Genomic DNA, 14,728 nt, shown 5'->3' with positions numbered 1-14,728 from the left:
AAAAGAACAGGAGTACTTGTGGCACCTTAGAGACTAACAAATCTATTTGAGCAAAAGCTTTTGTGGGCTACAGCCCACTTCATCAGATGCATAGAATGGAACATATAGTAAGGAGATAAATACATGTTCCATTCTATGCATCCGATGAAGTAGGCTGTAGCTCACGAAAGCTTATGCTCAAGTAAATTTGTTAGTCTCTAAGGTGCCACAAGTACTCCTGTTCTTTTTGTGGATACAGACTAACACAGCTGCTACTCTGAAACTTCAGGCTGTGTGTGTGCAGATTCAGAAAGGCATGTGTTGGTTTACATTCAACAGGTTACCTTTGCAACTATAATGGCTAGAAACTAATGAGTAGCCACCAACCCACCACAATAAACTTTTTTATTATTCCCCCATTGGCCAGTTGTTCAGTTTGCCAAACACTATAACTTATTTATTTCATGTTAGCTTTTGCTGTCCGCTCTGTAATGTGAATTTGATTCTAACATGGCTAAATTTAACTTCATGCCATTGTATTTGAATATTTATTATAGTGTGGAAAGTTAATGCAATGTGGCATTAATTAGCCTTTCTGCCTGTCTCGTTCTCTTTTTAGGTGTCATTCTCAGTTTAAAAAATTTGTTTCTGAAAATGAAGTAGAGGGCAGTCTTACTATATCTTGCAGCCAGAATGAATATAGTATCAAGAAAACAGTGTCAGATATATGAAATATCACTCTGAAGACATGGCAGTTTTCCTGTTTCTAAGAAATTCGTAGTAAAATACCTATTGAGCAAAACAGAATGGTTTCTTCCAATAGTGATATAATTAGACTTATCATCAACCCCTGCAAAATTAATTTTCATGGTTTTTCATATCAGAACTCATAAGATATATAGTAGAAATGTAAATTTATTCATCTTAAATCTAACTGCAATGTCATGAAGTCATCTTACAATAGCAATTTATCTATTAGCAAACATTTGTTCTATATCAACTGTATAAAAATACGCCGCTATGTTTTGTGCTGTAACGTTTGGGCCAGATCCTTAGCCTGACATCCGTGGAGTTATGGTGGTTTGCACCAGCTGCGGATCTGGCCCATGAACTTCAGAATACCTAGATATATAATTATCACTGAATTTCTTCACACATACATACCCAGCAACACCTCCTGAGAACCAGTGTACAGTGCATATGGTAAAGTTTAATTGAGGCTCAGTATATGTGTGAAACTTCTCTGATGTAATGTTGAATTGCTTTTTCTTAAAAATTCCTTTGGGAAGCCATAATCATTCAACGCATGAAGGCAAGCAAACATTTCCTTAGCTGTTACCTTTGGGTTTTATCTCTAGATGCAATGCTGTTCACAAGCAGATGTTCTAAAAATGTCTTCAGACATCTCTGCTTATTTTTATTTTTATTGTCTTCAGGAAACAGAACCTCTCTACGCCCAGATCAACAGACCTAAGAAATAGCATTATTACAGGCTTGTGGTGCTTCAAGACTCCAGTGAAAATCTACAACCTGACAGGCCTTTTGGCTCTTATGCTTGTTTTTGATTGATCATGTCTGACAAAGGATAGAGGATTGCCCTACCAAACGTACCTGACAGTTTTTGGCAATGAATGGCAAATTTCTATGGCAGCACAAACATAAAAATGAGCCCTGCTTACCATGCCAAGCATCTGAGTTCTGAGCACCCACAGTACGAAATCTTACTCCTTGTTCTTTGTTTAAACTCTTCTTTACATCCCACCTGAACAATGGGCATTTGAAATTGAATAAGTATTAGCCATTGTTTTTCTTTTAAGCAAAAAAAAAAGCAGAATCCATATGTAGCAGTGGCATCGTCATTCAACAGCCTTTCAGGCACAAGTCTGCACTTTTTATGTCACGGTGACATGTTTCTCATTGTCATGTATATCAGGCTACTCTTGACATTCTATTCCCCTCCCTCACCTCACCTCACCTCCGTCTTGGCATATTTAAAAAAAAAAAAGACAGGCTGTGTTATTTTTTTGTATTTCTTATTCTGTTGTTTTGTATGGGTAACAGAAATTAACAGCAAAATGCCTCCTATGGAAATGATTCTTAACTTGAAACCGCAGAATAAAACTGTGTTGATTATCCATCCTGGTTGAAAAACATTGCCAAATGGACCTTTAAGTTATAGCGCATCATGAGGAAGAATTGCTGCTTTTCTGTTTGAATACTCATTCTGTGGGTGGAAAAAGGACATCAAATCCCATTGATGAAAGAGGTGAAAAATATGTTATTTCCTAGGAAACTCATAAAACAAAGTACAGTAAAGGAATATTTTTTATTTCTTCGCTATCTTGCTGCTGTAATGCTATGCAGACAAGTGTTTTCTTCTCTGTGTGCCATTTTTGAAGAAAAAAAAATCATTTGCCAAATAATTCTGGTATAATTCTGGTTTATGGATTTTAGATGAAACAGACTTTATAAATGGGACAATGATGGCATGAATTTTGGAATAACAAACTGATTCTGTGATCAAATTGTTCATCTTTATCACTTTTTGTACATCAGAAAATTCAAATGGGATTTTTATTTTATAACTTGAAAAAAATCTTACCGTTAAACTCTTTAAATGTTTAAGGGGAAATGGCTTTAAGGAGTTCAAATGAAAATTGCCAGTTTTTTGTAAATATAAATGTTATGAAAATTCTTTTAATAATGCCATTACACTGTAGAGAAGGTAGCAAATTGCAGTGCTTGAGAGGCGTGGCAAACCCAATTTGTGGTTCTTGCATCACATACGTTTTTTCACATGCTTATTATAATAGGCAGAGGCTGAAGTGCACCTGCCAACAGCAATTAGCTTGTCAGCAACTAGTAAAATTGCTGGGAACACAAGATTTTATGATCTAGCTTTTTCCACACAAGTATACATTCTCCACATTAAAAAAAACAACCCACATTTCATAGATGTTTCTTTGATTCCGAAATCTCTAAATGGAAGTCATCAGACTGTTTACACACAGAACAGAAGAATTTAAAAACTCCTTTTTTTACATTTATGAAACAAAAGTGCAGTGTTTGGGTTCATATGTTAGCACATGATTTTCATAAAGAATCTATATATTTTTGCCCTACAGAGAATTGTTATACAGGTCAAATGTGTTTTCCTGATGTTCCTATGCAGTTACAGTATATTGAATTTAGTGGTTTAACACTAAAAAAAAAATATTAAAGAAATCAAACGATTAATCTGTTTTTAGGGTTATTGTGCAGATTTTGTTTTTAACTTGAAACATTAGGATTTATATTTCTGTCATTGATTTAAATAGGCCTGAAGTTGTAAATCTTTTACTTTCTTTCATCTCTATATAAGCTAAAAAGGGTTTAGAAGACAGCATATTTACTGTAAACATAGAAAGCTGAAAGATGAACTGGTGATTGTTGATATGTACACCCAAATCTCATGATTCCAGTCTGATATTTTGAATTAGGTAAACTAGAGAATTGTGAGTTACAGAAGATATATGAATGACATATTACACATGGCTAGACTTAATGACCATGCAGAGAAGAGATCCTCCGATCCGTCATTGTTTGCTTATTCCATAGGCATGTAGAGACGCTTGTAGCAAAGTCATATTTTCACATCAGAAGAAAGGTGCAAACAGTTTTCCAACTGTAGGAGTTACATCAAAACCAGATGGATTGTGTGTTTTGGGATTAAAATAAGGAAAAAAATATTTCCACAGGGCATTTCTTTTTTAAGGATATTTTCATAATTTTGATCTCAATAACTGGTGCTACTTTCTTCCTCAATGTGACTTTTTTAGGTTTTGTCTTGCAGTATTGAACCATGAAGACACTAATTTTGATTCCTCATAAACATTCAAAGCGTTGCATATTCAATACATTTTCAGTTATGAAGTAAAATGTTTAGAGAGAAGGAAATGCAGAGTCAAGTCTCAGTGGATCCATTGACATTACATATATAGAGCTCAGATCGGAAAAGTAGGTACAAACTAAATGAGGTTGGGATTTTAAGATCAGTTTTATGAGAGACCATAGTCCACATTGTCATTGGCCATTTTGTTTTTATTTGTAACCAATATTTTTTAAAAATACATCTATAGCTACCATATCATTATCACTAGACTGCCCTTCCTGGTCATAGTTGAGATGCTGATTTGCAGAGGACTGTGGGGAGTCTGCACTGTACCAGTATTGTAGATAAATAACAGATCCAGCTTGTGCAATTGTTTAAACTCTCATCCTTCACTAGCACTAAATTTGTCACTTTAAATTTTAAAACCAGGGAATCTCACCCAACATCCTGTTACCATCCCCAGAAGTTTCTTGATCTTTACATGTCATGAAAAATATTTTGATAGATAGGTTTCATCAGACACTTGGATGACTACTATCATCTAATAATGTACTGGGCACCTTCTTTGCAAAAATGTTTACTCTGTGGTTTTCATTCATTTTTATTTCTGCATTCTGACATATTTTTTTAATAAAGATGAGAAAGATAAAATGACTGTTGCAGTATGTTTCTAGACCTACTTTAACTTTACCTCAGATGATGACCATTTGTTAACATATATGGACACATTATTTTTAACTTTATGTGTAATGCATTCAACAACAAAAACAACAAATTTTTAGAAATTTTCCATTAATTTCTGTAACACACCATGTAATACTGTTACAAATAAAAATGTTTAAAAAAATCATTGTCATTCAAGTTAATTTGTTCCATAGTCTCTGCCCGTTGCAGAAAGCTGCTCACAGAAAGGTGCCAAAGTTTCTCTTGAGTACAATTTGCCATGGACAAGCTTATCTAAGACTAGGGATTTTTCTGGGGATGCCCAACCTGAGCCACCTTAAGCGTACCTTGTACCCAGAAGTGTTGAGGACCTGCCCTCTGAAAATTAGTCCCCTTTTGGCGTTTCTTAAGGTAGACACCCAAAAACACTAGTCATTTTTTAAAATAGTGGCCCATATCTCACAACTAATCAAATATATGATCATATGAGGAAAACCATGGTGTATAAGACCATCTCAAGCAGAAGTTGGTTCATGATTAGAGAAGTTGTGAATCATCATCCTGCTTAAATTTCACCCTTCAGATAAATCATGTAATCATGACAACTCTTAGGTTAGGCAAAAGCCCTATAATGAAAGTAAAAGTTTGACTTTGTGGCCGACATTTTCAAAAGGAGGTGCCCAAAGGCACTTAAGCATGTGTGTAATTTTAAGCAATTGAGTAGCCTCATTTATTTCAGTGGAACTTTTCACATGCTTAAAGTTATATATACGTCCGGATGCCTTGTTGTATTGAGGCCCCAAATCAACCTGTGGAACTCCTTGCCACGGGGATGTTGTGAAGGCCAAGACTATAACAGGTTAACTAGATAAATTCATGGAGGATAGGTCCATCATTGGCTATTGGCCGGGATGGTGTCCCTAGCCCAGTGTTTCTCAAACTGGGGTCGCCGCTTGTGTACGGAGAGCCCCTGGCGGGCCGGGCCGGTTTGTTTACCTGCCCCGTCCGCAGGTCCAGCTGATCATGGCTCCCACTGGCTGCGGTTCGCTGCTGCAGGCCAATGGGAGCTGCTGGAAGCGATGGCCAGTACGTCCCTCGGCCCGCGCCGCTTCCAGCAGCTCCCATTGGCCCAGAGCATCAAACTGCGGCCAGTGGGAGCCGCGATCGGCCGGACCTGCGGACAGGGCAGGTAAACAAACCAGCCTGGCCCGTCAGGGGCTTTTCCTACACAAGCAGTGACCCCAGTTTGAGAAAACACTGCCCTAGCCTCTGTTTGCCAGAAGCTGGGAATGGGCGACAGTGGATGGATCACTTGCTGATTACCTGTTCTGTTCATTCCCTGTGGGGCACCTGGCATTGGCCACTGTCGGAAGACAGGATATAGGGCTACATGGATCTGTGGTCTGACCCAGTATGGCCATTCTTATGTTCTTAAGTCCATATTTTTGCAGCAGAATAAAATTGGCCTGAGTTTCTTAACTGCTGAGCACCACAATTGAAGGTAACGGGAGCTGCGTATGGAGAATAACGGACATGTTTTGTCCAGTGAGTGATGCCAAAATATACAAGATGTGGGAGGGAAATGTAAGCAGAAAAAAAAATCTTGTTTTGATGCAGCCTCCTCTCCTCCAAAAGAAAACAACAAAAAAGAAGTGGTCCATCTTCCTACAGATTATACTGAGCCATTAATTGCTTACATGGATGCATACTGTTTGATAAGAGTTTAATCCCAACCCATGTTCCTATAGTAAATGCATGCAAACGCTAATCTAATTATAACAGTCAATGTATTTAAATATTAGATGAATATTAGTATTATATTCGTTATATATATTAGTATATATGTTTATAAAAACTTGCGAAATGCAGTAAAATTTAGGTTCTGACAGTTTAAATGCAATAATAAAGATATGTATTGGCTTAATTTTATGTGACTGCCTAACTTTTTACATCAGAGACCAAATTCTTGTCTCACTTATATTCATGAAACTCTGTTTACTTCAGTTGTTTTGCAGAGCTGTAAGTGGGAGCAGAATTCGGTCCAACATTTGCACTTTAAACCTGTGACTTCATAGATTTTTGAGGCCCGAATGGATCGTTTGGATCATCTAGTCTGACCACATGCAATAACACAGGTTTATGGCCCTTTTTCATGTGCCAGTCTCAGTCTTCACAGATCAAATAAGGTGATATGCTTCCTTCTTTGCTTAGATTGCAAGATCCTTGGGGCAAGGGATGTCTTTCATTATATGTGTGTTGTGTAGCACAATGGAAACCCAATCCTAATCGGAGTCTCTAGGCATCACACAATAAATATCAAATAATAACACCAACAAGCCAATAAAGTCTTAAAATTATTCTTTCAAAGGCTCAAGGACTCCAGAAGTCTAAAGTTAATATGTAGGAGGAGAATTTCCATTTAAAGGGTACAAAAATAAACCACAGGGGAAAGAATCAAAAATAAAACCGGCAAAACCAGAAGTACAGTATAGGAAACAAACCCTCAGAGGTGGAATGAAGAATTTGTTCAGGATTGGAAGAGAGAAATTATCCCAGGAGAAAGACCTAGGTTGTGCATGTATTATTAGGGGATTTCGAATAGTGATTGGTTGGATTCCTGGCAATCAACACAAAGTCCTCAAGAGAGGAGAAATCTGCTCAGAGATACAGGTACTTGAAAGCATCCTATTGACATAGTTCTGTACAAGATGCAAACACTTAATGGAAGAAGACAAGGAAATTTTTAATTATAAAACTCCAATGTGGGCTAGGGGTGATGAGCAGTCCTATAGCACGCATCACAAATGGAAAGAGACTCTGTGGTAGCAACGGTGCAGTTACAGTTTTATGGTGAAGTAAAAGACTGAAGAGGTAATCTGCAAAATATAACAACAGTATAAAGGCTTGAAGCAGAGTTCATTAAGAAATAAAATACAATGCACCTTATCACAGCCAGCATGTCAAAGGAAGAACTGATATACAACTAAGTAACTAGTTATGTTAATATAGTGAGAAATAATATAATTTTTTGCACTTTTCTAGTACCTTAAATTCTAAGGATCTCAAAGCCCTTTATGAAGCTGGAAGAGCATGACTTGTATGGCAAGATTACCAAAAAGGGAAAATATCATAAACAAATCTGATTCTTATTGCAGTAACTCAATGCATAATGCTAACATTATAATCTGGGCTAGGTGGAGCACTAACAGAATGTGAGTATAGCCCAAGATATACGTTTGGATATGTTATATAAAATGATAAGGAAATTATATTCATTTGACAGGTGCTAATTAAGGACACGATCCAGGCAGCAGTCAGAGTGTCACTGGCAGAAGGCTTGAGGCTCAGGCAGTAAAATCACATAGGCTCAAGGTTCTGGCAGATTTCTCTTTCCATGTCAATGAATTCTTATAAAGCAATTGATAAGGTAGATTGGAATTCATGGTTTTACCTTTACTGCATTATAATAGTCATGGTGATTTCATACAATGGAATCTTCACCACCATAGTATGATAACAGTTGCTAAAGATATTTGCTTCTTTTTCCTATGCTAAGACATAGCTTCTCATGCAAGTCCTCTTCCTGAACTATCTTTTTTTTTTTTTTTTGCATGGCTTATGTCCTTTATGAAGTAATTCAATTTCATATGTATTACTTTTCTAGCAAACGACATTAGCAATTAGAAGAACGTCATCAGAAAGGAGCGAGTGAGAATGCCTGCTCTCAAGTAGCCATGGAGCAGATTTGAATCCATTTTGTGTAACTCTTTCTTTCCACCAAAATGCTAAACATGTCAGGGTAAATGACCAAATAAAAGTCTCTTTGGCTACCAGCAAATGGAATGTTTGGAAGAAATCTCTGGAACGAATCTCTGAGCCTGGGTCATTTGTGACTCTCCGTTCACGGATACTGTTTTTCACAAGTATTTGTATTGAACCTTCTGGCATCACTACACTACCTGCTCTGCAGAATATTTGGGTTCATCATGGAGATGATGCCCTCATAGAGCCCCATTAAAATCCATGGGGCTCTGCATGAAGCTCAGTGAAGGACTTTGGCCATGGTTTGGTATTGCTTTCTTATATCACCAGTACAGATTTCCTGATTGTAGGGCCAGTCCTACAAACCTGGCCAAGAGTAGACCTTATTTAAGTAGGACTTACTCAAGTGCGATTAAGGATTTGCATGATCAGGCTCTGTATAGAATCATAGAAGTGTAGAACTGGAAGGGACTCGGAGAAGTCTTCTAGGCCAGTCCCCTGCACTCAAGTATAAAGGACTGCAAAAGGAGTAAGTCTCATAAATAACTTACTCCTTGTGCAGTCCTTTACTAGGATAAATAAAAGGCTTGGCTCAGAAGATAAAAAGGTATTTTTTTTCCTTCTTGTGGTTGCTGTCAGAAGGTGTGTGGAAACTGAATTATACATCTCCGCATGTAGCAACCTGACAATGAGAAATATGGGGAGATAGCCTGATACGATTCCCTGATTACTAGTAACAAAACCTATCTCTTTCTGAAATCATCCTACTGGAGACAGGGAATATCAGGTCCATTAGTGAAACGACTGTCCACCTATTAGTTTTTACAGCTCTAAATAGTCTTATCTCAATTGAACTGTTTGCCTTGTGGTTCATCTATCAAGCCTAAAATCTTATCAGGGCCTGAGAACTCTCAAAAAGAATAATAGACTTAAAAGGCTCTCTTTAAGTAGTTTTCAGCAAGAGAAGAATTTTTAAAGTATCTTTAAATATCTGATATTATTTGCTATCTTTTCAGTCCCATTTCATAGCCCTCTAGGTACCATCTGTATTTGTCAGAGCACCCCTTACCAGCAAGGCAAGGAAATCACAGCCAATTTAAAGGAAACAATACCAGGTTAAGGAAGGAGGAAATCAGTGTTCATTCAGACTCAGAGACATCCATGAAAGTAAAGGGCAAGAAAAAACTAGGGCTAATTGGTGGGCTTCGTTGATGGCAAGAAAAAAAACCCTTTTCTTAGTATTTGGGCCCACTAAAAAAATCAGAAGCCCAGAGTCTGAGGAACACCTGGGATTCCCAACACTTTAAGATTTTATATGACCCAAGATCCGTCAAACTGAACAACTTTGGGGAATCTTTTTATCCCTTGGACAATAGGCAGACTAAGCAGTGGCCTCAGTCAGAGGCCTGTTCCATAGGCAACTATATGGGAAATGATTCAATTTGGTGGTTTTCTTCAAGCCCCAATTCCTGGAGTCATGAGATTGTGAGACTCTCAGCTTTCTCCCTGTGTGTGTCTGGAGAGAGAGAGAGTTGAACCCATTATCTTTAAAGTATTTATGTTCATATGTGCATCGTAATAGAAGGTAAATCTTGCTGTAAAGAACAAAGACTTGTGACTGATGCACTAGAGTGTGGTTTCCAGTGCTGGAGATAATCAGTGTTGGATTCAAAATAGGGATGAATTTCATCTAATTTCAAACCCATTTGAACATCATGGGTTTGAAAGTTCTCATGGCTCAATCCTAGAGCCACTGAAATCAATGACAAAACTCCCCCATTAATATCAAATATTACTGTGGGTTTTTTTTATTCTGCTCCTGTAGAAGAGGGTGAAAGGTGTAGTAAAGAGTGGTAATGAGGAACCACCGTATCCATTCCATGGGCTGATTTCAGTTAGTGCCAGCCTGTGGAAGGAAGACTCTTTTATCCCTAATACATATCACAGCTCTTTCTTTAGCTAGGAAAACATGCCAATTTAAAAAATGGACCCACCTTTGGATAAAATTATGGGTTTAAATTACTCATACTAGTTTTGGGAACTCTACAAACTCAAAGAATTGGTTGCAAGCATCATGAAACCTCAGACGCTGAGGTTAATGAAGGCATTGGTGAAGTAAGTGGACAGGAGTGAGTTTCCATTTGTAGATGCACCAAAATCTACATCCATTAACTTACAACTTTGTCAGAGTTAAATGCTCAGAGACTTAAAACACAGATAGGCAGCTAACTGTTGTCTAAATCTTCTGTGGTGCAGAAGGGAACAACACTGCAAAAATAGTACAGTCAGGAAGTGGGAAATGGCTAGAAGGTAACATTCCCACCAACACACTGCAAGAAATGGGGTGTCACTTGGGGAGTTGAAATGTAGAGGATCCAGCTCTGAATTTTGCATTTTAGGCCCATCTCTTATTGTATGTGCCTGATTTTGCTTTGAAGTCCACTTCGGAAAATGTGGTGGTGTATGGCGAATGCCAGCACGTGGGTACCTCTGTCTCTTTCTGATTAATACCACCCCCTCTATCTGTTAATCCAGTAACTCAAATGTGGTTAACGTGCAGATCACTCTGCACTCAATTGTTGGTTTTAAAGTATACATTGCATGCCTTATGTCTTGGCTCTGGTATGGTTATTGCTAAACGGTATTCTGCCTTCCCTGACACAGATCCCCACACCGAGAGGTCTTTCCTGTAAATGGGGTTTATCTGTGCACCAATGATTAACAACCAAATCGATCGTGTCAAAGGTTGAGTCAGCTGCATCTGATAGACACAACATTGTTTTATATTGAGACAGCATAATTTGAAGCAGATATAAAACTTTGAACAGCCCAGACCATCTTTCCTAATCGTTTGTCCTCCATGTATAGAGATGAAAGAGCAGTTAATCATTGTCTCCATGCTCAGTGATATTAGGTTAAAAAGTGGCTAACATATAACCACAGATTTTCATGAGCATTTCCCATAAAGCATCAATTGACATTTTGCTTGTTCTGTGTTAAATCATTAACCTTAAGCTGCTTTGCTCTAAAGATGCAGAAGCTGATTGCTTCAGATGCACGGCTGAATAATATAATTATAAGTAACTGGAGAACCAAAAGAAAAGGAATAATTCTTGACCAGTCCACTAAACTGAGGCTGTATTTTAGTTTTAACTATGGTTTATATTGTTAGAATTGATGTGCTTAATTTTTATCGGACACCTTTCATTGACAGACGAGCCAAAGCACTTTACCAATATTATTTAGTATTTGTATGACAATAATGCCTAGAAGCCCAAACCAAGATCAGGGCCCCCCTTGTGCCCTGGGTGTGCCTTATGTGTACATATGCACTGTCTGTTTTAAAGAGCTTACAATAGACAATAAGCTCCCATTTAGGCACCAAAATGGGAGCTGAAGTAAGTCTGCCATTAACGTTGATGCTTACACTAGAGCTGTAGAGTGCATAGGAAAATCTGGCCCTCTGGGTCTTGTCTCAGGTCTCCCAAGAAGCCTATGGCAGAGCAAGGCATTGAACCGAGATCTCCTGAGGCTACATCTACACTACAGGGGGGAGTCGATTTAAGATACGCAAATTCAGCTACGTGAATAGCGTAGCTGAATTCGACGTATCGCAGCCGACTTACCCCGCTGTGAGGACGGCGGCAAAATCGACCTCTGCGGCTTCCTGTCGACGGCGCTTACTCCCACCTCCGCTGGTGGAGTAAGAGCGTCGATTCAGGGATCGATTGTCGCATCCCAACGGGACGCGATAAATCGATCCCCGAGAGGTCGATTTCTACCCGCCGATTCAGGCGGGTAGTGTAGACCTAGCCTGAGTTCCCCATCCAGCACCCGAATCACCAGATCATTCCTCCTCCTTGACCATTTATTGTAGTTTATGCCAGTTTGTCTGAGAGCACGTATAATTCAGTGGGCAAGTTATTGATAGAAAGGTAAGAGGTATCGTGTGATTTGTAATAATCTACAGAATCCTAATGTCAATGGTGTCACCCTCTGCAGCATAGTGGGGGGCACTTGCTACCTCACCCCACCCCCAACTGTAGGTCCTCCACTTGGTGGAAATGTTGCCAACACAGTCTCATCAGAAATGGGTCATGTTGAGCCTCATTCAAAAGCCCTTTCTCTCACAAACACAGTGGTACCAAACATGAGACTCCTGGGACAATTATGTAGCTATATATTTGAGAAAATATTTAGAAATCAATGTTTTTAATTATACTTTGACACAGACATGTCAAACATGCAGCCCTCACAAAAGGCTCTCAACTGACAGTACTGTGTTATCTCAGTTAATGCGCAGAACAGAATACCTGATACAGATTTCTGTAAATGGAAGGAGTGCTCCAAGTTGATTTGCCATCATCGGCAAAAAAGCAGTTTATTGATTATCATCTTTGTTTATTATGCCAAAATAGCTGTAATGAGGCACCGTTAAGACATGAACATCCAGCCAGAAATTTACTGGAATCCATCCGCAAGTGGTATGCACACAGGTCCATAACATACATTACATTACATAACATAACTCATTGCAATCCCAAAGTAATTTATTACAAAATCCTTGTTTTCACTTTGGTCTGGATCATTTTTAGACATCAGTGGGTAAAGGACTAGTAGTTGAATCTTTGGTGAATACCATCACAGAGGGTCTGGTTAAACACAATGCTTGGTGGCAATTTACATGCTATAAGAAGTGAATCCATTAGCTGAATTTGGCAAGGTTGGAGAGAACGTAAATCAAGCATCAGGAAAAAGTTGAAGATGTTGGGACAAGTGCGAGACTCGCCTTAGGGTAGGGCTCATGACATGTGTTTTGAAAAGAACATCTGCTTCTGTGATATGCTGGAAGCCTGAAGGCATGCATCAAGCACAGTTTCAACGTGAGAAGGTGAGAAACTGTATGAAGCAGTCATTCTTAGTGAGAACGTTGCTTGGAAAGTGGGTTTACTGACCCAAAAGTCACCCACGCTTATGACATTGTGTATTCTATTGAGTGCTACATCAAAAATATATGTCATATGTTGCGGCAAAAGGTAAAAGTAACAGAAACAAATACAGGTTTTACTACTGAAAACTGTGCAACTCAGCTGGAGTTCATAAATTGCCTCGCAGAGGCTCTAATGGATGGAAAAGTGGTGGTGATGGCTGACGCAAAGGCTAAGTACAGAGAAATGCCTGCTTTGAATGGGATTGAAAAGGAACACATGCTTAGCAGAAAGGCTTTTAAAGCACTTGTCAGGGGCCGGACCAGCTAGAACCAGCTGCCGGCCTGCTCCCTGACTAACTTCGCTGCTGGGTAACCAGGGAACCTACTGGCACTGCCTTGGAACTGACAGAGTAGCCACAGCATCTGATTGGTTGCTGGTTTAGCAGCCCTGCTTCTGAGTCCGGCACCCACAGCAGATCAGTGGCAGCTCAATGTGTACCATGCTCGCATCTGTTCTTGCCTGCTCCTGCTTCTAATCCCAGCATCTGCCCAGCTCCAATCTGCTTCCAGTCCATGCTCCTGCCTGGTTCCCATCCTTGTTTCCAAACCTGCTCCTACTCCACCTACCTTCCGCTCTGGTGCCAGCCCCTGTTCCTCTCTGGCGTCTGAGTTCTGGATTCGATTGTTTGGCCTATGACTCTGGTTACTCTCCAGCTCCAGCATTCAGCTTCTGTTCCTCCAGGACTGATCCTTGGCTCCACCTCTGACCCACAACTCTGGTTACCCTCTGACTCTAGCATTCAGTTCCTGTGCCTTCAGTGCTGACCCTTGGCTCATTCATGGACTCTGTCCCTCTGGACCCATCTCTAAGCAGTAGGCCAAACTCATGTTTCAACCACTAGGCTTGACCACCCACGGCCCAGTCAGTCACACATATTGAAAATGAACTGTGGGATATGGATAGTTTTTAGCAATCCTATCTGCAGAAATGAATCACAGCACATATCCTTAAAAGCGGCAAAAGACGTGGCACTATCAAAAGAAAGCGCTGATGTCAACAGCAATTTGAAGATTCCATTTGCAGCTGCTAAATTTTTATGGAGAACCATTTTGTCCTGCAGTAGATGGATGTTTCAGGGATCCATAGCTGATACCAAACCTGAAAAAATTGTACTGCATGTGAAGAATTGCTTGAAGAATTTTGGCATCGCCTGGTGTAATAAAGCTGCTGCCTTGCACTGTTCAGTGGAGTTTCTTTATAGTTCCCATGTGGAGGTTTGCACTAAAGTTATGTTGCATGCCGTCAATGCCACAGAGAGAGAGTTTCTACTGAACTCTGGATTTTTGCACAAGACACAGATGTTCTAGCGCTCTCTGTGAGACGTTACCTCAGACTTCCACAAGATTCCATTTTTGTGACTGCTGCTGGGGAACAGAATCGCTGTATATCCCGCAGAGATGTGTTCTTATCACTTAGACCATTAAAAGTCACCGCATTGCAAAGTTTCCACATCCTGTCAGGA

At 39.4% G+C, this 14,728-nt stretch overlaps 1 protein-coding gene across 37 annotated transcripts in view; it reads left to right on the top strand.

The window, feature by feature from the left end:
* The window catches only part of DAB1 (DAB adaptor protein 1), a 709,559-nt gene extending 706,349 nt beyond the window's left edge, over window positions 1-3,210 (top strand). For all 37 annotated transcript variants that reach the window (XM_065553888.1, XM_065553903.1, XM_065553883.1 and 34 more), the window contains one exon: window positions 1,416-3,210. Coding sequence is in view for 7 of the 37 variants with exons in the window: in XM_065553897.1 (XP_065409969.1) it covers window positions 1,416-1,460 (45 nt within the window). In the remaining 30 variants the exon portion in view is untranslated. The remainder of the gene's footprint in view (window positions 1-1,415) is intronic.
* The last annotated feature ends 11,518 nt before the right edge of the window (window positions 3,211-14,728 follow it).

The sequence above is a fragment of the Chrysemys picta genome, chromosome 8, assembly GCF_011386835.1.
Source record: "Chrysemys picta bellii isolate R12L10 chromosome 8, ASM1138683v2, whole genome shotgun sequence".
NCBI classification, from domain to species: domain Eukaryota; kingdom Metazoa; phylum Chordata; order Testudines; family Emydidae; genus Chrysemys; species Chrysemys picta.
Note: the sequence above shows the minus strand (reverse complement) of the source record. Positions and strands in the feature narration are given on the sequence as shown.